Source organism: Diceros bicornis, chromosome 5 (assembly GCF_020826845.1).
Source record: "Diceros bicornis minor isolate mBicDic1 chromosome 5, mDicBic1.mat.cur, whole genome shotgun sequence".
NCBI classification, from domain to species: Eukaryota; Metazoa; Chordata; class Mammalia; order Perissodactyla; family Rhinocerotidae; genus Diceros; species Diceros bicornis.
This window is the reverse complement of record NC_080744.1, coordinates 45,837,360-45,863,595: the sequence shown is the minus strand read 5'-3', so window position 1 is coordinate 45,863,595 and position 26,236 is coordinate 45,837,360. Positions and strand designations below refer to the sequence as shown.

The window sequence follows — 26,236 nt, the reverse complement described above, 5'->3', positions numbered from 1 at the left end:
TATCAGTTCTGGAATGTATATTTTATTCTTTTTTTTTTTTTTTTGCTGAGGAAGATTCACCCTGAGCTAACATCCACTGCCAATCTTCCTCTTTTTTTTTTATTGTGAAATTTTTGTTGTACATTATAGTTTATCAGTCACCATATAAGTGCATCCCTCCACCCCTTGTGCCCACCCCCCACCCCCCTAGCCCCTGGTAACCAACAAACAGTTCTATCTGTGTGTGTGTTGGTTTATCTTCCACATATGAGTGAAATCATGCCCTACTTGTCTTTCTCTTTCTGGCTTATTTTACTTAACATAATACCCTCCAGGTCCATCCATGTTGTTGCAAATGGGACAATTTTGTCTTTCTTTATGGCTGAGTAGTATTCCATGATATATATATATACCACATCTTCTTTATCCATTCATCAGTCAAGGGACACTTGGATTGCTTCCATGTCTTGGCTACAGTGAATAATGCTGCAATGAACATAGGGGTGCATAAGCCTCTTTGGATTGTGGATTTCAGGTTCGTTGGGTGGATAGCTGGATCATAAGGTATTTCTATTTTTAATTTTTGAGTCTTCCTCTTTTTTTTTTTGTATGTGAGCCGCTACCACAGCATGTCCGCTAACAGGCAAGTGGTGTGGGTCCACACCTAGGAACCGAATCCAGGCTGCCAAAGCGGAGGGCCCTGAACTTAACCACTAGGCCACCAGGGGTGGCCCTATTTTATTCTTTTTTACAGATCTTAACTATTGGTGAAATTTTCCATTTTTCATCCATTTTGTTCATCTTTTAATTTCTTGAACAGATTTATAATATTATTTTAAAGCCCTTTGTCTCCTAACTCCAATATATGGATCATCTGTGTGTCTGTTTCTATCATACCCTTTGCTTGTCTTGCAATATTTATTGTACACTAAGCATTCTGTACAAAAAAAAAACTGTAGGGCCGGCCCCGTGGCTCAGCGGTTAAGTGCATGCGCTCCGCTGCTGGCGGCCCGGGTTCGGATCCCGGGCCCGCACCAACGCACCGCTTCTCCGGCCATGCTGAGGCCGCGTCCCACATACAGCAACTAGAAGGATGTGCAGCTATGACAGACAACTATCTACTGGGGCTTTGGGGGAAAAATAAATAAATAAAATCTGTAGGTTTCTTTAAAAAAAAAACTGTAGAGCTTGTAGATGGTGTTATTTTCCACCAGAGATGGTTCTCCCTTTCCCCTTTTAGGATGAGAGACTAAAAGTCATGATTTAATCAGTGATTGAGCTGGATCACAACTGGATTACAGTTTCAGTCAGATTAGCCCACCTCTGGTTCTTCCCTTTTCTTTGGGCACGGGCTTTGAGGGCTTGTAATTAAGAACTTAAGAAGTCTCTGTATGTTCAACCATGAAATACTGAGAGACCTTTAATTCTGTCCTTTGAATGTTTTGAACTTATAACCTCTGTAGGGGAGGAGGGAGAATGCCCCCCCCACCCCATCCTTTCCCTTAAGGTTCTTATGGCTTGTCAAATAATTAAAAAGGCGTGTTAGCAGGAGAAAATAAAAGAAAATTTAATAACATGTATACATGGGAGAAACTCAGGAAAAACTGAAAAACTCAGCCATCTGGCCGAGGTTGTTATCTTAAATAGCATCTTCAGGTAAAGACAAAGGAGGATGTTGGGGGTAGTGGTTTGGGACTTCAAAGGGGAGGAAGGCAAGTCACATGGAGATGGAAAAGCAGATGTTTGTTAGACAACTGTTTACTGGGCCACCTATAGAGAATGTGGCCCAAGAGACAGAATTTCAATAAGGTGGGCTTGTTGGTGCCTTTCTTATCACACCTATTTTATATTATGCTATAGTTATCTCATGGTATTAGCACCTTCCTGGAATAGGCTTTCCACCTTAAATTCTTTTAGGCAATTTGGGGGAAGCCCAAATGTTCTTCCTGAGTCTTCTGAGCCTTTATTGTCTTCAGCTCGAAATAATCTGCATACCAGAGTGGCGCATCTTGGGGCAGCCGTGAACCCCATCATCTCCGATGATACACATCTTCAAAACCTGACATATTGTCCTCAGGGGAAGACCAACCAGGTATTTGTAAGACTTTGTCTCCTAGTCACTGTTGAAGAACTGTAAGAGATTTCATGCAGCCTTTTAGAAGTTTCTGGCCCAGCCCTGCCCCAGACTTCCGTACCCCCACAGAACTCAGCATATATCCCTTGGTGAAAATTAGCTGCTATGTATGTGGGGCTTGTCTAGACTTTACACCAGCCTCCATGACTGTCTAAAGCTCTGATGGTCCATCTCTTCTCTAGTAGAGTACTTCTGCCTATGCCAAGCCTGATCCTCAACAGTACCCAAAATCAGTAAATGCTTTCAAGGGATGAAAATAACTGGAGATTGTTAGCTCACAAAGGAAGAACTCTTCCTTCTCTGAAATTTTAATTTGTCTTGTTTTCATTATTTCCAATGTTCTCAAAAATAGTATTTTTGTAATTTACCCAGTTTTTTCTAGTTATTGAAGTGGGAACATTGGTCTATAAAACCTACTACATCCTACTCAGAGCAAAAGTCTCAAGTAGATTTTTTAAATTATCTTTATTCTTCTTACAAAAATATATATATAAAAAGAAATACCCAAAACAAAACCTCCTAGAAAAGTTAAAAATGAAACAATGGAAAAAGATAATACCATGTAAATATTCACCAAAAGAAAGCTGGTGTAGTAATATCCATATCAAACAAATTAAAATTAAAAGAATAAAGCATTAAATGGATAGAGAGACTACCTACTGATAAACAGTCCGACAGAAGGCATAATAAGTGTGAATATGCATGCAAAAAAAACATTGCCTAGAAATATATAAAGCAAAATGTTCAGACTCTCAAGGATTAACTGACAAACCCATAATTTTTCATTTAAATTCCATAACATTTTAATCCTCCTCTCTTGGATAATAATATCTAAATTTGACAAAAATAATTAGTAAAGAACATATATCAGGAAAACATTAGTGAGTCTGACGTGTGTGTGTGTCTGTGTGTGTGTGAGATACTGCATTCAACAAATGAAGACTATATATTTCTTTCAAGTGCAGGTACACGTGGAATGTTTTTAAAAATTTTCCACATACTAATTCATAATAGAGATCTTATTACCTTTTCACTGTCCCTAAACCCACTGATGTCCTCTCTTCCCTTCTTACCTAATCAAATACGATGGTCAATAGTTACAGTTATTCCTTTGTATTCAGCTTCAACTGCTTTTCCTATTTTCCCCTTAACAGTTGCTTGGCAAAGCCACAAACCTAATTAAAGATAGTTCTCCACCTTTCCCACATCTGAAAGTGTGCAGCTAAATAAACATAGAGAAAAGGTACAACCATGCTGACTAGTCTCATTTTTAATTCATAACTACATAACTCATATAGGCCTTCATTCTGTCAGGCAATTACACTGTATTCCTTATTCCTTTATTTCTCCCACTCACAAAGGCAACTATTTCCACTTTTTTGTCTTCAAATCTCCAGCACCACTTCCCCTATACTCCATCTCAGAAAGTGATTTTGCTTCCTGCCTCAATGAGAAAATTAAAGCAGTGAGAACTTCCAGAAACTCTCACCACTACATCTACCCACTTACCAGCATTATCTACCATATTCTCTGCTTTCTCTTCTATGCTCCTATCTAAGGTCAACGTTTCCTAGCACTTCACAAACATAATCTCGCTTACTCCTCCAGTGATCCTATGAGATTGGATCATTTTACAGCTGAGGGCACAGGTTCAAAGTCACATCGTTAGAGAGGAACTGTTGCAGCTCTGTGTTATCTATCCCCTTGTTACTCAACAGGCAGCTCCACAGACCAGTAGCATCACCAATGCCTGTGATATTATTGGGCCTCAGACCAAATAAGCAAGTCCAAAACTGCATTTTAAAAAGATTCCCGGGTGTATTTTATGCCCTTTGATGTTTGAAGAACACTGCTGTATATACCATTCTGTTCTTTCCCATGCACTTTCCACACGTACCACAATATAGGGGTACCAATTCTTTTAAAAATAAAATTGGTTCTTAGAATCCTGTTATAGTAGCACTCAGTCTTTCTCCTTGAGGAAGAGTCATTAAGAAAGACAGGTCTCCCCGAGGTACTAACTAATTCAAACCTTTCATAAATTCTATTAGTGTCTTGTGGTCTTGCAAATGAAACTTCTGATGGTGTTCCTTCTCTTGGTATGATTGATTTGATTAAGTTTGGATTCAGTTAGTCTCAGCAGTCAGAGTAGGAGCTTAGTGGTCTCTAGATCAAAGAATTTGGGATTACCAGCCTTATAAGAGCCAATTCTTATTCAAATTAGTCGTTTTAATTATTAATATCTCATTTGCTTAGAAAGAGCTTGGTTTAATTAAAAGCAGAGCCAAATTTTGCAAATTTGATCTTAGAATATGGACTTATTTTAAGACATATTGTTAGTGGTGAATATCGAGAATCCACCCATGGAAAAGGTTTGAGAGCCTATAATTTATTTTTTAAAACAATGGAATAAAATGCTAGTTTCTTTGTTCAGTACAGAAGTCTAACTTAAAGTAAGCATTCTGATGGAAAGATTTTGGTGAAAGGGTGGAGAACTGACACTGCGTCACCAGGACTTCTGCTAGCATTTTTCCCATTAGAGCACAATGGCTCCAAACAAAGAGGAAATGATATGGGTGAACCACAGCACTCTCCATTTAACATTTCCACTAAGAGGAAAACACAATGAGCTCTTGCAAAAGTTTTCTCCCCACTGCATTTGACCTTTCCACCCACATTTTGAAAGAAACATATGTATTTCATATAAGTCATACATAACACTGACCTCGCCAAAATGAGAATTCTTTACCACTTTGATTTAACTATTTCAAGGTTTTGAACGTCTCAGTTAACAATACTCACTGTATTCCTGTACTGTAACAGGTGACTATGCATTCCTTGGCTCCTCTTTTCTCCGTCATTTTATTAGTGGTAGGGTTGGTCCATCCCTGTTTCTATTACAAAGGACTACACTCAGCTAACAAAAAGTTTGAAGCCCTTGGCAAACATTTTTAAATTATTAGATGATGATAAGTTAAAGAGACATAATTGCTTTCAACTTCCAGTAGACTATCATGTTATCTTTCTTCTTTACAAACAATCCATGTGGAAATGAAATTTAAGATAATTTGGAATAATTAGTCTCATTAACAACTTTATGACTTAAGGGGTAAAACTGCATCACTCACATCATTTGTTAAGCAATTATAGTATTTAAATGAACTCGTAATTACCCACCAATTATTTCAATCATCCTCAAAGATTTGAGTTCAATGCAGTATTTCCTGACAGACACATAGTAAAAATCTGCTTACACTAGGATAACTACTCTATCTATCTTAATCTCCTTTGCTCTTTTTCTTCTTCATATTCTTAGGACATCCCTGAAGGTAACCCTTTGTTGCAACCAGGGTGGTCTTCTCAAGGTCCTGCCCAAAGGCCTTGTTACCCAACCTCACCGCTATGTACACTTCATTGGCCTGAATTCTCCTTCCATGTTGGAACTCCTGTAAATCTGATCAGTTTTTAAGTGAGCTTTTTCTGACGACCTTATCCCACAAACAGTCTGTCTCATCCTAAATTTTATTTCTGATACAATCTTTTTGCCTCTTAATCCCATATTAACTTTGTAATAGATGTTGTTGTCCACAAGTATTACCTGGATATGTTTTATCAACCTATTTGGTTATAACTGACTACTGAGGCCAGTAACAGTATCCTTTACTTCTCTTGACCCTTGTAGTGTTTTTCACATAGTCTACAAGAAATATTTCTTGAAGGAATGTGTGAATAAATGAATAAATGGAAAATAGCAGATTAAGGCTCAAGAAATCACATTTGTGTTTTTTTCCCCACTTTATGGAGGTAGATTAATCTATCCTGTCATACCTTAATTCATATAATTTAAAATAAGGGACCTAATTTGAACGCAAATTAAAAAAATTTTTTAAAGACCTCACTTTTTATAAATGAGGAAGTTGAGACTCAAGTGGAAAGTGGGTTGCTGGAGATTACACGTATAGTTTGTGGCAAAATTCAAACTAAAATTTAGATTCCTGCATCCTAATCCTCTGCTTTTCCAAAGGGCAATGCTTTCCAGTGGAGATACCAGGTTAACAGTACTGTCTCAGCCATTAGGCTATTTCAAGAAAGGGATAAATGAAAGATAAGGTAAAACACTGTAGGAGAGGAGGAAATATTCCTCTACCCTCTAGGTTCTTCTGGCTATCTAAGAATTAAATTGACATGAGACAGAATAACAGGAGAAAATCAAACAAGTTTAATAACATATATACTTAGAAGAAACCCAGGAAAACTGAGTATCTTGCCAAAATGGCCAAAGCCACCACCTTAAATACTATCTTCAGATAAAGACAAAGGAGGATGTTGGGAGTAGTGGGTTGGGGCTTCAAAGGGGAGGAAGACAATTCACCTGGAAATGGGAAAGCAGATGTTTAGTAAACAAATGTTTGCCACACCTTGCAAAGACAGTGAGACATGAAGAGGACTCATCAAAGGGGCTTTGCTAGGTTCCTCCCTGTCTACCACACCTAGTTCATATTATACTATAGCTGTCTATGGTGATAGCTCCTTCTTGGTATCTAATTCTTTTAGGCAGGTCAAAGTTTCTTCTTGAGTCATTCATTCTTAAAGGTAATAAAGCCCAAGAGACACATTTTGGGGTAGCAAATTGTGCTCTCCTATAGCACACAGGTCAGTTCATATTGCATATCACATGTTTAAACCCTTTTTGTTAAAACAATAGGGGATATACTTATGTATATATTTAATTATGTATATGGCTATCTTTTTCCTCCAAGAACTTTGATAGCTTTACATAAATGTGTTCAATACAACAGCATAAAATAGCATGTTAAATAAGCAAATAAGGAAAAGAGGGTTAAAGAAAAATGAGATAGAAAAAGAAAAGTCTGAAATGAGGTTAGAATGTAAAATCCTGTTAAGAGATTTTTCCTTTTTGCTAGTCTTGGCCCACAAATATGGTTGGCTCTAAGCTTTCCATCTGTCACGAGAAGAAAATGACAATGTCATTTACATAACTGGGCAATATCCATAAAATAAAAACAAACTGTTTATACACATGAAGCATGTCTATTCCTTAAACTAAAATGAGATAGTATTTTTTCCTGTGAATCTCTACGCCAATCAGGATAGGCTAGATTATGCTGATATAACAACATCAGCAAAATCTTAGCGGCTTATGCTGACAAAGGTTTCTTTTTCACTCACATTGTGTATCCATTGCATATAGGCTAGGGTCTGTATTAGTGTAGTAACTCAGACATCCAAGCAAAAGAAGACTTCATCTCATTCACCATAATCACTGCAGCAGGGGGAAGAGAACTCAATGAACTGTGCATGGGCTCTTAAATCTTCCTCTCAGAAACAACCACACATCATTTCAACTCAAATTTCATTATTTCATTGCCCAGAGCACATCGTGTGGCCATACTTATCTTCAAAGAGGGCTTTCAGTCCTACCAGGTGCCTTTGGAAGGTTGAAAATGTGAATATTTCTGAACAGCCCAACTGATTGCCACACTCTCCCTAGAGAAGCTCTTTATAATGTAATGAACTATGTTGACATAGTGAATGCAGCCAGAGTTGAGTCTATAACATTGCACTATGTTGACCAAGGACATAAGGATAAAGCACAATCTGGTAAAAATGGATCTACAAGTAGCCGGGAAAATTCAGTTCTAATACATAGCTCTTTGCTGGTCTACCTTGATTCAAGAATATGTCTGATTTTCTGTTTTTCTATTGATAACCTCAATCACTCCACAATATTTTCTCTCAACAAAGTTTTTATAAGTATGAAGTGATAGTGAGTTTGAATTTATAATCCTTAAGAAATAGAATTAATAACAATATTGACTAACATTTATATAACCTTTGCAGTGTGCCAAGCACTGCGATTTGCATATGTGATCTCATTTTTATTCAGTTAGCAAGTCTATAAGAATTATATTTGAAGAAACTGAAGCTTAAAAAATTAATTTGCCCAAGGTTACTTTGTCTACAAATAGCAAAGCTGGCATTTTAATCTGTGTCTATCTGACTCCAAGGCCTACGTGCTTAACTAATACACTACTCTGCTTCAGGAATGCAGGTTATGTTTACCTGTGTGTGCTTTAAACTATTAGTCAAATGGGAGCTAGATCCAATCTCCTAGTGGATAGGAGAGGAGAAGACCTGGCTTGGATGAGAAGCCTCCCAAACTCTGAGGGGAGATCTCTTAGGAGTTACCTGCAGAGAGGGCTTAAATACTTTTAGAACAATTTTTAGAGGAAGATCAAGGTCTTAAAATTCTCTGCCATTGGTGCAGCATTCACCATGGGTAAAGCTGTGGTATTTTTCAAAGAAAAACAGGAGCCATGGTCTGAAAAATAGCATAATATTTATAGAATAATACATGTAAAATATTGTCTTCATAAATGGGTGTTCTAATAAATAAAAAACATCCTGTCAAATTAATTCTAGAGGATGTATAAAACACTAAAAGAAAATAAAATAAGGAGAAAGATTTAAGAAAAATATGAACACTTCACTGTGCATTATTGTCTTATTTTTTAAAATCTTGGATCTAAAACCTAAACTATTATTAATCATAGCCGAACAGTTTAAAAGGCATCTTTATAATGACAATTATTTTTTTTGTGAGGAAGATTAGCCCTGAGCTAACATCCATTGCCAATCCTCCTCTTTTTGCTGAGGAAGATTGGCCCTGGACTAACATCTGTGCCCTTCTTCCTCTACTTTATATGGGATGCCGCCACAGCATGGCTTGACAAGCAGTGCATCAGTCCACCCCCAGGATCCGAACCTGCGAACCCCAGGCTGCCAAAGTGGAGCACGTGAACTTAACCACTGTGCCACCTCCTAACCATAATTTCTTTATACCAAAGTTTCCTTATACTTTGAGTGGTAGAATGAACACAAGGCTAATCTATTATAATGTGACTTTAAGTAATTCAGTAGGAGGGAAACAAAAAAAATTTTTTTCCCAATTCTTTGCAGTTCCCAATTGATCTGCAACTGAGAGGATTCCCAATTTTCTTGTGGCACTTGTCTATACCACTATCATATTGCATTGCAATTATGTGAGAATATGTCTCAGACTGGTCGTCTCCTCTCCTGCACAGACAGTGAGCCCAGTCTTCTTCATCTTTGTATCCCAGGCATCAAACATGTAGTTGAAACTCAGTGGACATTTGCAAAATGAATGAATATGAGTAAGATAAGTGATTATTTTAATATATAATAGTTTTTTGCCAATAGTGCCCAATCAGAGTAAACTACCTTTGAGAAACTGAGGAGTTAATGTCAATGTCTTAGTCAAAGTGCTTTTGGTTGTAACAGAAATCCACTCCAACTGTGTAATGGAACTTTAAAATGATACTGTTTCTGTCTTCATTTCCGCTGAGTCATAAAGACTGATGACATCAATAAGTACATCCTAAAGAAAGGTCCTGGACCACCTTGCAGGGCATTAGCCCACCTCCAGCCAATAAAAGATGATGAGAGGGGAATGTTGAAGAATCAAGAGAATTCCTTAGGAGGAAAGTATTGGAGTATTTCTCCTCCCTCTAGCCCAGTGAGGAAGAGGTTGGGAAGTTAAAGAGATCAAGAAACAGAGGTTGCTGCCCCCTCATTCAAAACCAAGTCTCCCTGGATTTGGGGAAGTATGACATCTAGTAGGGAAGACTGTGGCCCATCAATAGTGCATGAGATTATGTATGAGTCTCAATAATATTGCACATTACCGTTCTTTTTCTTTTTTTTTTCTCCATTAAAAAAGGATATATCATTGGTGTTTTAATTTCTTTGGTTACTGGTGAAATTGAACTTTTTTCCAAATGATTACCTGCCAATTTTATTCTGTTTTATGACTTACTTCTTGTGTTCTTCACCCAGTTTTCTACTAAGATTTTTGTTTCATCTGTCATTCTATTAGAAACAGTTTTCCAAGTTTTTCTTTTGTGGTACTTTTTGGCTACCATGAGTTTTGAATTTTTACCCAGTAAAATTCATTAATTTTTTACTCCATAATCTCTTCTTTTGTAGCCTTTCTCCACCACCTGTCCCTATACTTTATTCTTGTTCATTTAGGTTCTGTTTTATTTTCCACATTTAACTCCTCAGTTCATCAACAGTTTATTTCCCATTGGGGTGCTTAGAATACGTAATAATGGAATCCTTCAAAGTGCTTGAGTTGAATGATGCTTTGTCTTTCATTGTACTCAGCATGTACCTAGGATTGTTATTTTTTTAAAGGTTGTGAATCTCCTTATTTTTCTGGTAAAGATATTCTCAAAACCTTTATCAACTACTCCATAGAGTGCTTTCTTTGTAAGGCCTCCATAAAAAAGAGAGCTCCATCTGACCTGAGTGCCAAGAAGAGCTGGAAATCTTCACAGAAATTCTTCCTTTTTATCTCGTGGACTCTGTGAAGAGTGTGATGAATAGAATGTTCTTCTTTATGTTGGCTGTTAAACCACAATTTCTATATGCTTTCATTCATTGATGGACACTTAGGTTGTTTTCATATATTGGCTGCTGTGAATAATACTGCAATGAACATGGAAGCATAGATACCTCTTTGAGATAATGATTTCATTTCCTTTGTGTATATATCCAGAAAAGGGATTGCTGCATCATATGGAAGTTCTATTTTTAATTTTTTGAGGAACCTCCATACTGTTTTCCATAACGGCTGCACCAGTTTACATTCCCACCAACACAGTGTACAAGAGTTCCCTTTTCTCCACATCCTCACCAACACATGTTATCTTTTTGATAATGGCTATCCTAACAGATATGAGGTGATATCTCATTGTGGTTTTGATTTGCATTTCCTGATGATTAGTGATGTAGAGCACCTTTTCATATACGTGTTGGCCATTTGTAGGTCTTCTTTAGAAAAATATCTATTCAGGTCCTTTGCCCATTGTTCCATTGAGTTGTTTGTGTTTTTTTGCTATTGAGTTGTTGCAGTTCCTTGTATCCTAACCCCTTATCAGATATATGGTTTGCAAATATTTTCTCCCAATCCATAGATCGCCTTTTCATTTTGTCGATTGTTTCCTTTGCTGTCCAGAAGTATTTTAGTTTAATGTAGTCCTACTTGTTTATTTTTGCTTTTGTCACTTAGGTTTTATTGTCACATTCAAAAAATTATTTCCAAGGCCAATGTCAAGGAGCTTTTTCCTTATGTTTTTCTCTAGGAGTTTTACAGTTTCAGGTTGTACATTTAACTCTTTAATTCATTTTCAGTTGACTTTTGTGTATGGTGTAAGATAAGGGTCAAATTTCATTATTTTACATGTAGAAATCCAGCTTTTCCAACACGATTTATTGAAAAGACTATCTTTTCCCTATTGTGTATTCTTGATGTGCTTGTCAAAAATTAGTTGTCTGTATATGATTGTGTTTATTTCTGAACTCTATTCTGTTCCATTAGTCTTTGTGTCTGTTTTTATCCCAGTACCATACTGTTTTGATTACTGTAGCTTTGTAATATAATTTGAAATCAAGAAGTGTGATGCCTCCAACTTTGTTCTTTTTTCTCAAGGTTGCTTTGGCTATTTGGGGTCTTTTGTACTTGTTTTATGATCTAACATATGATGTATCCTGGAGAATGTTCCATACGCACTTGAGAAGAATGTGTATTCTATTGCTTTTGGATGGAATGTTCTATATATGTCTAAGTCCATCCAGTCTAACATGTAGTTTAAGGCCAGTGCTTCCTTACTGGTTTTCTGTCTGGATGATCTATCCATCAACACAAGTGGAGTATTAAAGTCTCCTACTGTTATTGTACTGCTGTCCATTTCTCCCTTTAGTCTGTTAATATTTGCTTTATATATTCAGGTGCTCCTATGTTGAGTGCATAAATATTTACAAATATTTTATCTTCTTGTTGGAATGACCACTTTATCATTATATAATGGCCTTCTTTGTCTCTTATTACAGTCTTTGTCTTAAAGTCTATTTTGTCTGATATAAGTATAGCTACCCAAGCTTTCTTTTGGTTTCCATTTGCATGGAATATCGTTTTTCATCCTTCACTTTCAGTCTGTGTGTGTCCTTACATGTGAAGTGAGTCTCTTGTAGGCAGCACATAGATAGGTCTTTTTTTTTTTAATCCATTTAAGCACTGTGTGTCTTTTGACTGGAGAATTTAGTTCATTTACATTTAAAGTAATTATTGATATGTATGTACTTACTGCCATTTTGTTAATAGTTTTCTGACTGCTTCATAATTGTTTTGTTCCTTTCTTCTGTTGCTCTCTTCTTTTGTGCTTTGATGATTTTCTGAGTGGTATGTTTAGATTCCTTTCTCTTTATCTTTTGTGTATCTACTATAAGTTTTTGCTTCATGGTTACCATGAGGCTTACATAAGACAACTTATCTTTAAAACGGTCTATTTTAACTTGATAACAACTTAAGTTCAAACTCATTCTAAAAGTCTACATTTTTACTTCTCCCTCTGTGTTTTATGTTTTTGATGTCACAATTTCTTTTTATCTTGTGCATCTATTAACAAATTATTGTAGTTATAGTTTTTTACCACTTTTGTCTTTTAACCTTCATACTAGATTTATAAGTGGTTAACTCATCACCTTTACAACATTAGATTATTCTGAATTTTACTATATATTTACCTTTACTGGTGAGACTTATACCTTCATATGTTTCCCTGTTACTAATTAGTGCCCTTTCATTTCAGTTTAAAGAAGGTCCTTTAACATTTATTGTAAGGCCAGTCTAGTGGTGATGGACTCCTTCAGCTTTTGCTTGTCTGGGAAACTCTTTATCTCTCCTTCAATTCTGAAGGACAACTTTGCCTGGTAGAGTATTCTTGGTTGGCAATTTTTTTTCTTTCAGTACTTTAAATATATCACACCACTCCCTTCTGGCCTGCAAAGTATCTGCTGAAAAAACTGCTGAGTCTTATGAGGGTTTCCTTGTACATACAAAGTTGTTTTTCTCTTGGCTGCTTTTAAGATTCTCTCCTTGTCTATTACTTTTAACAACTTAATTATAATGTGTCTTGGTGTGGGTCTCTTTGGAGTCACCTTATTTGGAACTCTCTGGGCTTCCTGGATCTGGATATCTGTTTCCTTCCCCAGATTAGGGAAGTTTTCAGCTATTATTTCTTCAAATAAATTTTCTCTCTCTCTGCTCCTTCTGGGACCCCTATAATGTAAATATTGGTCTGCTTGATCTTATCACATAAGTCCCTTAAGCTATCTTCACTCTTTTTTATTTTTTTTTCTTTTTGCTGCTCTGATTGAGTGAGTTCCACTGCTTTGTTTTCAAATTTGCTGATCCTTTCTTCATCTAGTCTGCTGTTGAAACTCCTCTAGTGTATTTTTCAGTTCAGTTGTTGTATTCTTCAGCCATGTGATTTTTTTTCTTTTTTTGTGAGGAAGATCAGCCCTGAGCTAACATCCATACCAATCCTCCTCTTTTTGCTGAGGAAGACTGGCCCTGAGCTAATATCTATTGCCAATCCTCCTCGTTTTTTTCCCCTTTTTCTCCCCAAAGCCCCAGTAGATAGTTGTATGTCATAGTTGCACATCCTTGTAGTTGCTGCATGTGGGACGCAGCCTCAGCATTGCTGGCCAAGCAGTACATCGGTGCGCACCGGGGATCCAAACCTGGGCCGCCAGCAGTGGAGCATGTGCACTTAACCGCTAAGCCACAGGGCTGGCCCCCAGCCATGTGATTTTTTTTTGGTATTTTCTATCTCTTTGTTGAAATTCTCACTTTGTTCATGCATTTTTCTCTTGACCTCAGTGTGCATCTTAATGACTGTTATTTTGAACTCTTCATCAAGTTCTCCCTCTTTTTTTTTTTTGCTGGGAATGATTTGCCCTGAGCTAACGTCTGAGTTTTTTTTCTTTTTTTCCCTCCCCAAAGCCCTGGTACACAGTTGTATATTCTAGTGTAAGTCCCTCTAGTTCTTCTATGTGAGCTGCTGCCACATCGTGGCTAATGACAGATGAGTAGTGTGATTCTGTGCCCGGGAATCGAACCCCGGCTGCTGAAGCAGAGCGCGTGGAACTTTAACCACTAGGCCATCAGGGCTGGCTCCTGGCCTTCTCTTTTATAGGATATTTTTAGATATGGAAAGTTGGGAACATGGTTTCAACATACAACCCATCAATAATAACTTCCTTGGAGGCTGGCCCCGTGGCATAGCGGTTAAGTGTGCACGCTCCACTGCTGGTGGCCTGGGTTCAGATCCTGGGCGCACACCGAAGCACTGCTTGTCAGGCCATGCGGTGGTGGTGTCCCATATAAAGCAGAGGAAGATGGGCACAGATGTTAGCTCAGGGCCAGTCTTCCTCACCAAAAAGAGGAGGATTGGTATGGATGTTAGCTTAGGGCTGATCTTCCTCACAAAAAAAAATAAATAAAAAACAAAGATAATAATAATAAGTTCCTACAATCACTAATCTGAAGAATGCAAAGGGTTTTTATGACACCGGAAAAGACTGTCAAGACTTGGTTATAAAATAAAGATAGTTTCAATTCCTTTTAATTTTATTATTTTCAACAAGCATAGTTTGTACTACCATGTGCAATGAAATTGGGCTTAATCTTTATATCTTTTTAAAAGTTCTTACGTAGATAAATTTACATATGATGGAAAAAAGTAATTTGCCAGACAATATGTTCCAATTTTTGCTCCAGAACCCATTTAGTGTTTTTTTTTGTGTGTGTGATTTTTTAAATGTTTTCTGCTGTACAGGAAAGACTTAAAATGGGTCCAGTTTTCTTTAACAACACCTTTGATGTAGTCAAGGTTAAAAGCTATTCTGCTTCACAATACGTTTGTAATGTTTGGCTCCACAGAATCTTAGTTCATAAATGCACCAGTTCCTTATTTCAGATACTTGTCCCTTAGCTCTTTATGCAAAAACCATAGAAGTACTTTAAAAACCATTCACTTATGTCTTGCATCTATAACTTGTCTGAACAATGATTTAGTCCTTAAAGATACAGATATAATTCATAGTAAGAAGTAATAGAAAAAAGTAACCTTCCAAAAATGCTAAAATACAGTAATAATATGGTATTTTCCTTGGGAACCAAATGTGATATGAATCACTATTTTATTATACATAAAATCTTCGTGTTCTTGGATATACTAAATTTAGTTCCAAGTTGGTAAAATCCAAGGATGCTAGTGATACCTTACATGTACAAAGCATTTCACAGTTAATAAAGTGCATTTATAAGCACTTGAACTCCATAACCTCTATATGAGGTTATTCACAATTATATGTATTATGTTAACATTACTAGGAGAAGAAATTTAATTTTACTTTAGAGCATTGTGAAGAAGTGTTTAATGCTTCAATTTGCCAATTTAAAACACGAATTGCATATAGAGAGGTGGGAGGATGGTTCTGTATGTAGGTATGTAGACAGATGTAACTTGTTTGAGGCCTAATATTTACACAACCAGTGACTGGGCCTGCAGATGGTGAGATCGAAGGGACTTGGGGAAGTATGTGTATAAGGATCTGAAAAGATCTGGGAAGCATGGTAAGAAAACATACACAATAAAACAGTAAGAAGAGACTCATGGGTGTGCAATACTTTGAAATAATTTTATCATTTTTCTGTATTACTGAAACAAAATTGCATTTATGATTTATTTCTTATGTGTTCAGATCACATACATTTTGCATAATGACTCCCTGTATTTTCTCTTTTCTTTATTTCCCCTTCCATTTCAGTACTAGATGAAAGTCTCTTTCTGAGAGTAGTTCTAATTTAAGTTAGATATCTATATCTGTATCTACAGCAGGTCTCTGAGTAATGCTTTTTCTGTTTTTATAGTTTATTCAATAATTTTATTAATATATATGGCCTGCATTAACTTTAATTTTGCCAAAATATATGAGTTATTTGCATCTCAGAAAGCCTATTAGAATAAAAACTGCAGAAGTGGATAGAGATAGCCATACTTAGTTGCGTAAGTGTCTCCCTTTTAAGGGAGATAACATCCCTAAAATAAATAGCGGATAATTATAGAAACAAAATTTTCCTAATGCAAGCAGAGTAAGACTGGAATATTTTATCACTAGTGAAATTTCTGAAGACTTAGTAAGAACAGTTGAGAAACACTTTCTTATAATTTTTTTTCAGAGTTATTTTTGGTGTTTCTGGTGATTTTCCCAAGCTTTCAGAGATTCTGAGAATAAAGGAGATATGAAAACTATAATCAGGGGGAAAATTAATATTTTTACCTAAAATAAATGAATGGATTAGAGGAATGTAGGGAGAAAAAACTGGTAAATATAGTAATTTTATGGCTACTTATTACTCTTATTGTAGCTGGCTGGGGGTTTTCTCTTCTGTAGGATTTTTTGCAATTTTTTTCTTTGACTCTTTTACCCCTAAAATTTTTTTGCTTCGTGTTTTTCATTTATTTCTTACTTTTTGTGTCTATTACTATTACTCTCAGCTCAGAATCTTTGCCTGATATTAATGTATATGACCTGTTTGCCATAATTCTACAGCTAAGGTCAAGTGATCTGCAAAGTCAGGTTTTTATTGTGGGTACAGTGGACATGAAGGTGAGGTCCTTTTATTATTAATATCTGTTCATACAGACTATAAATTAAGTAATATCACCTAAATATGTATTTAAGAATGATTCAATACAGAGCAAGTTTTATTTTTTTAAATTATTCCTCCCAAAGAGAATATTTTCATTAGTTTCTTGTTTATTTTTCCAGTATTTCTTTATACAAGTGAAGGCAAATAAAATAGCTATTCTTATTCTCTCCCTTTTACACTAAAGGTAGCTACTGTATACATTCAATTAAATAATATGCTCTATTCACTGTTCAGCGCCTTGCTTTCATCACTTAATGCCATGTCCTGTAGATATCTTCACATCAGTATGGAGATCTTCCTCATTTCTTTTTACAACTACATATTATCCCATCAAATGGGGGTGCCTTAATTTATTCAACCAGTACTTGACTGCTAAATACATTGGTTGTTTTAATCTCTAAACTCTACAAATTATACCAGAAGCAATAAACTTGTACATATGTTCTTTCATACTTATGTAAGAGATTGTGTAGGATATATTCTCAGAGGAGGGATTGCTGAGTCAAAGGAAAATATATCTGTATTTTTGTGTTTTTTTTGTTTTGTTTTGTTTTTAATTTTTTGTTTATTGCAGTAACATTGGTTTATAACATTGTAAAAATTTCAGGTGTACGTCATTGTACTTCTATTTCTGCATAGATTACATCATGTTCACCACCAAAATACTAATTACAACCCATCACCACACACATGTACCGAATTATCCCTTTCACCCTCCTCCCTCCCCCCTTCCCCTCTGGTAACCACCAATCCAATCTCTGTCCCTATGTGTTTGTTTATTGTTGTTATTATCTACTACTTAATGAAGGAAATCATACGGTATTTGACCTTCTCCCTCTGACTTATTTCACTTTGCATTATACCCTCAATGTCCATCCACATTGTCACAAATGGCTGGATTTCATCATTTCTTATGGCTGAGTAGTATTCCATTGTGTATATATACCACATCTTCTTTATCCATTCATCCCTTGATGGGCACTTAGGTTGCTTCCAAGTCTTGGCTATTGTGAATAACGCTGCAATGAACACAGGGGTGCATGTACCTTTGCAAATTGGTGTTTTCAAGTTCTTTGGATAAATACCCAACAGTGGAATAGCTGGATCATATGGTAGTTCTATCCTTGCTTTTTTGAGGAATCTCCATACTGTTTTCCATAGTGGCTGCACCAGTTTGCACTCCCACCAGCAGTGTATGAGAGTTCCCTTCTCTCCACATCCTCTCCAACACATGTTGTTTCCTGTCTTGTTAATTATAGCCATTCTGACGGGCGTGAGGTGATATCTCATTGTAGTTTTGATTTGCATTTCCCTGATAGTTAGTGATTTTGAACATCTTTTCATGTGTCTGTTGGCCATCTGTATATCTTCTTTGGAGAAATGCCTGTTCAGGTCTTTTGCCCATTTTTTAATTGGGTTGTTAGTTTTTTTGTTGTTGAGATGCATGAGTTCTTTATATATTTTGGAGATTAAGCCCTTATCAGATGTATGGTTTGCAAATATCTTCTCCCAATTGTTAGGTTGTCTTTTCGTTTCGTTGATGGTTTAATATATCTGTATTTTTGGTAGATATTGCCAGATTCCCCTCCATAAGGGGTTATATGCTTTTGAACAAGTTTTAAAGAGAAGAAATTATATGGTTTATTACCTTTCTTGCCCATTCTAACTTCAACTTAATCTAACCTTGATTCCATTCAGAAATTTAAAATGCAGGTTCCTTGCTAACCAATTTTTTAATCTCAGCCAGAGATAAATGCCTACTTGCCTCTAGTATTTCAGGCTAATATCTAATATCTTTTAATGTCTGATGTCAAAGATCAATCCAAGTGACTTTCCTCAATTCTTCTAGGTTTGTCATCGACATCACAACCTCTAGATATGATTAGTCTACCTGGTAACTAGTAATAATAATCAGTGCCCGAATCTAGTACAAACTTCTGAGATCACTGTTTTCTCTGCTCTCTGTTAAGATATCTGTAATAAGTAACTGTGCTTTTAGACTGATTGATATGGCTGATTAAATCATATGGTTCTCCTTTCCTTTAAGACATGGTGAGATTTCCTGGGTACCTACATGTATATTCATGCTGGTTGCAAGGAAAAATTACCACATCTTTCCTTATCTGGGTGTGTTGTCAGTATATGGAAAGGTGGACTCTAACATGCAGAGGCTCAAACCTCCTATTGCATTTAACTAGAGGGTCATGGAAAGAGCTCTGGACTCAGAAGCAAAAGACCTAGGTCTGCATCCTCTCCCTCTACTCTTAATAAATGGTAGCTTAGAGCAAGTCGTAGAGTTTCCTGCACTTTAGTTTTCTCATCTGTAAATTGTGGAAAATGTTACTTAGCTTGGGGCCGGCCCGGTGGCGCAGTGGTTAAGTGCGCGCGCTCTGCTGCAGCAGCCTGGGGTTCGCAGGTTCGGATCCCAGGCGCACACCGATGCACCGCTTGCTAAACCATGCTGTGGTGGCGTCCCATATAAAGTAAAGGAGGATGGGCATGCATGTTAGCCCAGAGCCAATCTTCCTCAAGAAAAAAGGGGAGGATTGGCATCAGATGTTAGCTCAGGGCTAGTCCTCCTCACAAAAAAAAAAAAAAAAAAAAAATGTTACTTAATGGTTTATAAGGATGACATGAGATAATGTAAGTGAATGAATTTGATAAACTCTAAAGCCCTATTAAGTAAAAATGAGATGGAATATTCATTTCCTCTGCCTGGGGCAAGCTGTAACAATATCCTAACAGTCTTTCATCCATCTTTACCTCTCTCCGTGTTTAGGGTACATTTCTAGGAGAAAGAAGGGGTATCATGCCTTTGTGTGAAGAAAAAAGCCCAGAATTTAAGAAAACATTTTATTTTCTGTTTTAACTATAGACTTCAACATGGTGAAAATTTTGAAGAACCCAAGAGCGTATACAGTGTCCACATCCAAGAAAGATCCAAGATTATCAAGACTAACAACAAAGGTTTGAAGTACAATAATTATAAAAAGTGTTCTTCTTTAATTTGCGATATAATTAATTGAACAGCTTCACATAGGCCATTTTGGTTATTACATTCTTGATATATATTTTAGAAAAAATTTAATAATTAAAAGAGATTTATTGGAGAGGTTAATCTTAATATTAAAAAGTCTTATTTTTTTCTGAAAACATCCCATCTCTATTGGAAAAAAATAGCATTTATCTTTTCCTCACACTTCTGGCTCTGCTTTTCTTTGGGTTGACATACAAACATGGCTCTGATCTCAATAAGCATCAGTCAAAATTGCAGGGAAAACTTCAAAGGAGTTTTCAGCAAGGGTTGACCTGTCCCCAACTCTTAACCCAGGGTTCTAAAATAACTGACCACATGTAGATACTGTTACTCTTAAATCTTGAATGCTTAGTTTCTCCTGGAGTTAGTAGTTCCTGAAGGTGTCTCCCAAATAGAGATCCTATGGACTTGCCACCTTGTTTTGCTTTAGCCAAGATTTGATAAGGTTATTGGCTTAAAATTCTGAATTTGATCTCTTGTTAGACAATTAGGTTTTAAATCTGTTGCAGTCTTTATTGCTAAAATTTTGTCGGAATTATCTAGTCAAGTCTGACCATTATTTTCAATTTTAAATCATGCCTATATAAAAACCACTTTCTGAAAGTCAGTATTCATAATTCAGGTATATAGAGTCTCTTCCAACCTTCACAGTGCTGCTGAGGATGTTTGTAAGTACTTAGGATAGAAACTGGTGATCTCTAGGAGTCAATTTGGGATTGATCACAATATCATACCATTTGAGGTGGGGAGGGAAATATTGCTATATTTCGAAATCAGGGAAATGTAACAGAAATTGTGTATCTGATCTTCAGCAAGCACTAAAAATGGTCTTTTATACCTTGTTGACAAGTTGAAGAAGTATGGACAGATGGATTTGTAACCGACTGAATAACCTTTTTCAGAAGACTGTTAAAAACTGAGAAGCAAATTGCAGATGTGTCTTTGGTAGCACACCATACTGCTGCATCACTGGCCCTGTCCCGTGCAGACTATTTTATCAACAACTTGCATAAAAATGTGGTTGCCATTTTTATTAGATATACGCTGGATACATTGGATGGCCAAAAGTTCACAACAGGCTAGAGTAATAGGCCTGATCTTAAAAAATTAACTTTTATTGTGGAAAAAGTATAAAGGTCCAAAATTACAACTGCATAAGTATAGGATCATAAAGCCTTGACTTAGAGGCATTTGAAAAGATTTGGGAATTGTTTTTAACAGTAAGCTCTGTGCGTGTCAACAGTAGAATGTTGTTGACCCCCAAATCTACTACATTCTTGGGCTATTTAAATAGACATAAGGTGGGCCCGGCCCCATGGCTTAGCGGTTAAGTGCGTGCACTCTGCTACTGGCGGTCTGGGTTCGGATCCTGGGCGCTCACCGACGCACTGCTTTTCCCGACATGCTGAGGCCGGGTCCCACATACAGCAGCTAGGAGGATGTGAAACTATGACATACAACTATCTACTGGGGCTTTGGGGAAAGAAAAGAGGAGGACTGGCAATAAATGTTAGGTCAGAGCTGGTCTTCCTCAGCAAAAAAAAGAGGAGGATTGGCGTGGATGTTAGCTCAGGGCTGATCTTCCTCACAATAAATAAATAAACAAACAAACAGACATATGAGATCTACTCTATGCTATTTAGACAATAATTGTATATTATGTTCATTTCGGAGCCCTGCATTATAAAAGGGACAAGCAAAGTGTTCTGAACAAAAATAATCAGGATGATGAAATCTTCTGAAACCATATTTTTTGAGCAATAGCCAAAATATTTAAAGTTATTTCCACTAGAAAAGAAAAGACTCTGGAGGCCATAATAACTGTTTTCAAATATGTAGAGAGCTACTGTAGGAAAGCAGGATTAGACTTTTTCTGTGTGGCTCAAAAAAGTTTTTTACCAATACAAAGAAGTAAAAAGTTTTTACTTTTACCAATAAATGAATACTGTAGGGGGACAGATTTCAGTTCAATATTAAGAAAAATTTTCTAAGCACCAGGGTTGTCCAAATGTTGAATGGTGCCAATGGGTTCCTGATACCCATATGAGCTTTGTCAGGACACACATTCAAACCTCAAAAATCAAAGTTTAGCCTTCTAATCATTGTCAGAAATTATCTTTTAATAAATTAACAGAAAAATTGAACACCAAAACCATCCCTTGGACTTTTTAGTTCATCCTTTGTGACCTTTCCAAAGTTTGTAGGATTGGTTGGGTCTTCAAATTTAGTAATAAGTTGCTTTTAGCTGTAAAAGACTTATTTTATGGAATCTTAAAGTTCTCTGACAGTTTTCTGCCATTATCTTTTGTGGGGGTAAATGGAAGCAGTGAAGCTGCTGTTAATTTTTTGGCTGTTTGGAACGTCTCTAGCAGGAGTTCTTTGGGCAGCTGGAAACCTTTTGCTTTAATGTATCTGACAAAATGGCTTAGGTTCCGCAAAACACTGAGTTTGCATTTAATACCTAGTTCTGGTCTTACCTGGTTGAACTATCTTTTAAAAATCAAGGATCCTCACAGAGGAAGAAGGAGCTATGAACTGTGATTTTTCTATTTTAAAAACTGATAACTGCAGAAAAATAACAGAAATGTCTATTTCTAGAACTTCAGTAAGATAGAGTTTTCTATCTTACAATACCCAAGGCAGAAGCCAGGAAAAGGGTCATAGAACGTCTGTCTAGACAGGCAAAGATTTCCTTTTAATCTAGATGGAGCTTGTTCTGGTTTTGCATACAGTTTAAAGATCAGGCTAGATATAACCTGATGTAAATTGTCATAGGAAATTAAGATGAAGTAAATGGTTTACATCGTAGAAAATCATCTGATATTGACATTGTTTTCACCATCAAAGAATTGCTTTTGTTTGTGATAGACCCATACTTAAAATACTTCTGGAGGAGCTATGAACAATTGCATTGAAAAAGTGACCATAAGCAAGAGAAAAACAAGAGAACTTTATGTATCAATAAAAGCAAATAAGAATAAAATCTTATTTCACCACAGGAAGTGGAATCAATCATATATCTCTTATCTAGGCATTACTAAAATTGAGGAATGACTTAACATATGAATAATTGCTATATTGACCTTGTATCCCACAAGAAGTCAATAATAAAATCGTGGAGCAGTTATACTTATGGGTATCATTTCCTTAACATAAGATTCATGGTTGATGGCATCTTCCATCAGAACTTTGATTATGTTATCGAAATACTTTCTGGTCTCCTTTGTTCTGATGAGAAGTCAGTTGTTAATCTTATTACAGTTCTCTTATATGTTGTTTTTCTCCTGCTGCTTTTGAGATTTTTCTTTTTGTCTTTGTCTTTCAACACTTTGACTATGATGTGTCCAGGTGTGAATTTATCCTACTTGCAGTTAAGTTTCTTGGACGTGTTTTTTGTAATATATGGAAAATTTCAGTCATTATTTCTTCATATATTTTTTTTCTCCCCCTTTTTCTGGGGCTCTGTTCATTTTCTTCATTCTTTTTTCTTTCAGTTCTTCAGATAGAATAATCTCTATTGGCCTGTCTTCAAGTTTTCTGATTAATAAAAAGGCTAGAAGAGAGAAGAGCCTTACTGCTCATACTCATAGACTCATATTTTTGTAAACTCCTTTAATATGATGCTTTGCAGAATTTTCATTTATTTATTTTATCATACCAGATAATAATTATATTTATGGTTAAAATGCAGTTATATTTTATTTAGAGTTCTTTAAAAATACACAAAAGTAATAACTGACTTGATTTTTTTCTTCCCCTTACAGTCCCATTATAGTAGCACTGGTCCAGAGTTTAACTGTGTGCTCTTCAATTTTGGAGGTCAGAGTCCCCTGATTCTACATTATCTTAAAATGCATGAGCTACCTGGTATTTCCAAAGCCCCTAGACAAACCAAGTTTAAACTCACTGAAATATTACAAGAACCATATCCTTTTTTAAGCTTTGCTTTAATATGATTTGTTTCTAAAATATTTAAAACTTTTTCTGTCACAATTAAGAAAAAAAATTTGAGGCATTTTTTAGCCAATGCTTTTATTTAGCATTTGATTACGTTCAAAACTTTTGTAGTGTGTTTGGCTAAATAAAGTATCTTCTCTTTTAGAACTAAGGCTGTGATTTTGTGTGTTAATAAGAATAAAACAAACATAAAACTCAGGAACTTTAAAAACCGGTATAGTTACAATAAACAAAAAATAAAAATTAAGAAAAAAAAACGGTATAGTTAGCTCTGTAGTAAAAGACAATCTTGGCAACTTTACTGTTCAGTGTTCAGTTTCAAAAGTGTGTCAGAACTGTGGGTCATGGGCTTCTAGGATTCTCCAGAGGAAAGTTTCAATCACGTTTCAGCTGTGTAAACCTTTGTTCCAATGAAAAATATCAGAAAGCTTAATGTGTAAAATCTAATATAAATAAAATTGGAGCTCTTGGTTGCAGCAGGGGTGGGGAAAAGAAGAAGTGGAGGTCTAAAGCATGAAACTTTTAGGAGAGTGTCTCACTCTGTAAAAATTTGAAAGCAATCACCCTTTGGAAAGTAATAGGACTTTCCATGATGCTTTCTGAGCTCATAAAATGTAATACCCACTGATAAGAAAAAATGTTCCTAGCCCTAATGATGAGGAAAATGATAACAATGCTTCACTTTCATCAGCACTTGGCAATGTTTCAAAGCTTGTATTAAATCCCCCTAAGTATTATCACGGGAAATGTCAAGAGTGCTGTTGACAGTGGACAGTGCAGGCACCCATCACAGCCACAGTACAGATGAGGAGACCAAAGCACAAAGAGGGTTAGTGGCTTGTCCAGGTGATTCATGCCGTAGAGCTGGCAACGGAGTCTTCTATTTCCTGAGCCATGCCTGCTTTCCTGACATAGAGAGTCAGGCTAGAATTCTCTCTGAGCGTGATACTAGTGGATGGTGGCAGAGCCCAGTAATGTTTTCTCCAACGTATTGATAGCTGCTAATGAAATTTGTGTCCAGATTTCCCATAATTATCTGTGACGACTGTATGATCATTGAATTTATCTCTTTCTGACTCAAATTTTACATCGAATCTATCCAGAATATAGAATATTTTTATTAGTTTTCTCTGGACTTATTGGAGTCCGATGGCTTTCCTGAGTGGAAAGACAACATCTTGCAGTGAGTGCATCTACACAGAGGGAGGGAGTGGAGAAAGTAGAGAAGGCAGAGAAGGAGATAAATAATAAAAAAGACAAATGTAATTCATCGTTTTTGAGGTAGACAGGCTCTAAGATGGTCCCCATTGACCCCACCTTCTGGTATTCATGCCCTTGTGTAATTTCCTTCCACTGAGTCTGAGCTGAGCCTTTGACTTGCTTCTAACAGATAGGCTATGGCAAACAATGGAATGTCACTTCTGAGATTCAGTTGCAAAAGGACCAACATCAGGCCTGCTTGACCTTTCTTGCTTGCTCTCTCGGAGCCATCTGGGGGAGACCAGCTACCACGTTGTGAGCTGCCCTGTGGAGAAGCCTACATGGCAGGGAAGTGAGGAAGGCCTCCAGCTGACAGCCAGTAAGAAACTGAGACCCTTAGTCCCAACAACCCGTGAGGAAACGAATCTTGCCAACAACCACATGAGTGAGCCTGGAGGCAGATCCTCCTTCAGTTGAGCCTTGAGATCACTGCAGCCCCTGCCCACACCCTGATTGCAGCCTGTGAGGGACCCTGAGCCAGAAGGATCCAGCTGAGCTGTGCTCCGATTCCTGACCCCAAAAGCTATGCAACAATAAGTGTCTGTAGTTTTAAGCTGCCAAGTTTGGGGATAATTTGTTATACGTCAATAGATAACTCACAATGTTTGAGCAAAAGTCTGATTTAGGTGAATCTCTTCAATACTTTTATAGCCGATACATACCTCAATCCAAATACTTATCACGTTGCAGTGTAATGTTTAGAAGTGAAATTTGAAAGGTATCTACAAATGTTCATAATAGATTACTTTTATTTTTAACTAATTTTATTGTGATTATAAAAATGTCAATCTTTGATTGTGTTTTTCTCACCCAAAAGAGAACAAAGAATTATTTGCCTCTATATTTCTGACACTGGAAAAAAAAGTAGCCTACAATAGGTGTTAAATAAATGTCTGATAGATGGGTATAGCATGGTTTTATCTAAAGCTAAGACAAAATTTCATTTTATTTTTCAACGAAATTTGACATGATCATTAAAACTAACAAAATTAGAGGACAGACATAGACATAGAAATTTGGGAGTCATTGGTATAAAGTCATTGAAGTCATCATTATCAAAATGATGTTTTAAAAAATTTATTGAATAGTTACTGTATACCAAGCACCGTTTCTAAGTACTTTACATTTATTAACTCATTTAATTGTCATGTCAACTTCTGAGATAGTACTATTATTGTCTCTATTTTACAGATAAGGAAACTGAGGCACGGGAAAGTTAGGTAACTTGCCTGAGAACACTAGAGTAAGTGACAGCATTTGCAGT

The 26,236-nt window shown here is 36.4% G+C and overlaps 1 protein-coding gene across 1 annotated transcript in view; it reads left to right on the top strand.

Annotated features, from left to right (window-relative positions):
• FAM227B (family with sequence similarity 227 member B) overlaps nt 1–26,236 on the top strand; it is a 202,071-nt gene that overhangs the window by 147,132 nt on the left and 28,703 nt on the right. Inside the window, exons 11-12 of the mRNA XM_058541547.1 lie at nt 19,594–19,685; nt 23,520–23,680. Coding sequence (XP_058397530.1) covers nt 19,594–19,685; nt 23,520–23,680 — 253 coding nt within the window. The remainder of the gene's footprint in view (nt 1–19,593; nt 19,686–23,519; nt 23,681–26,236) is intronic.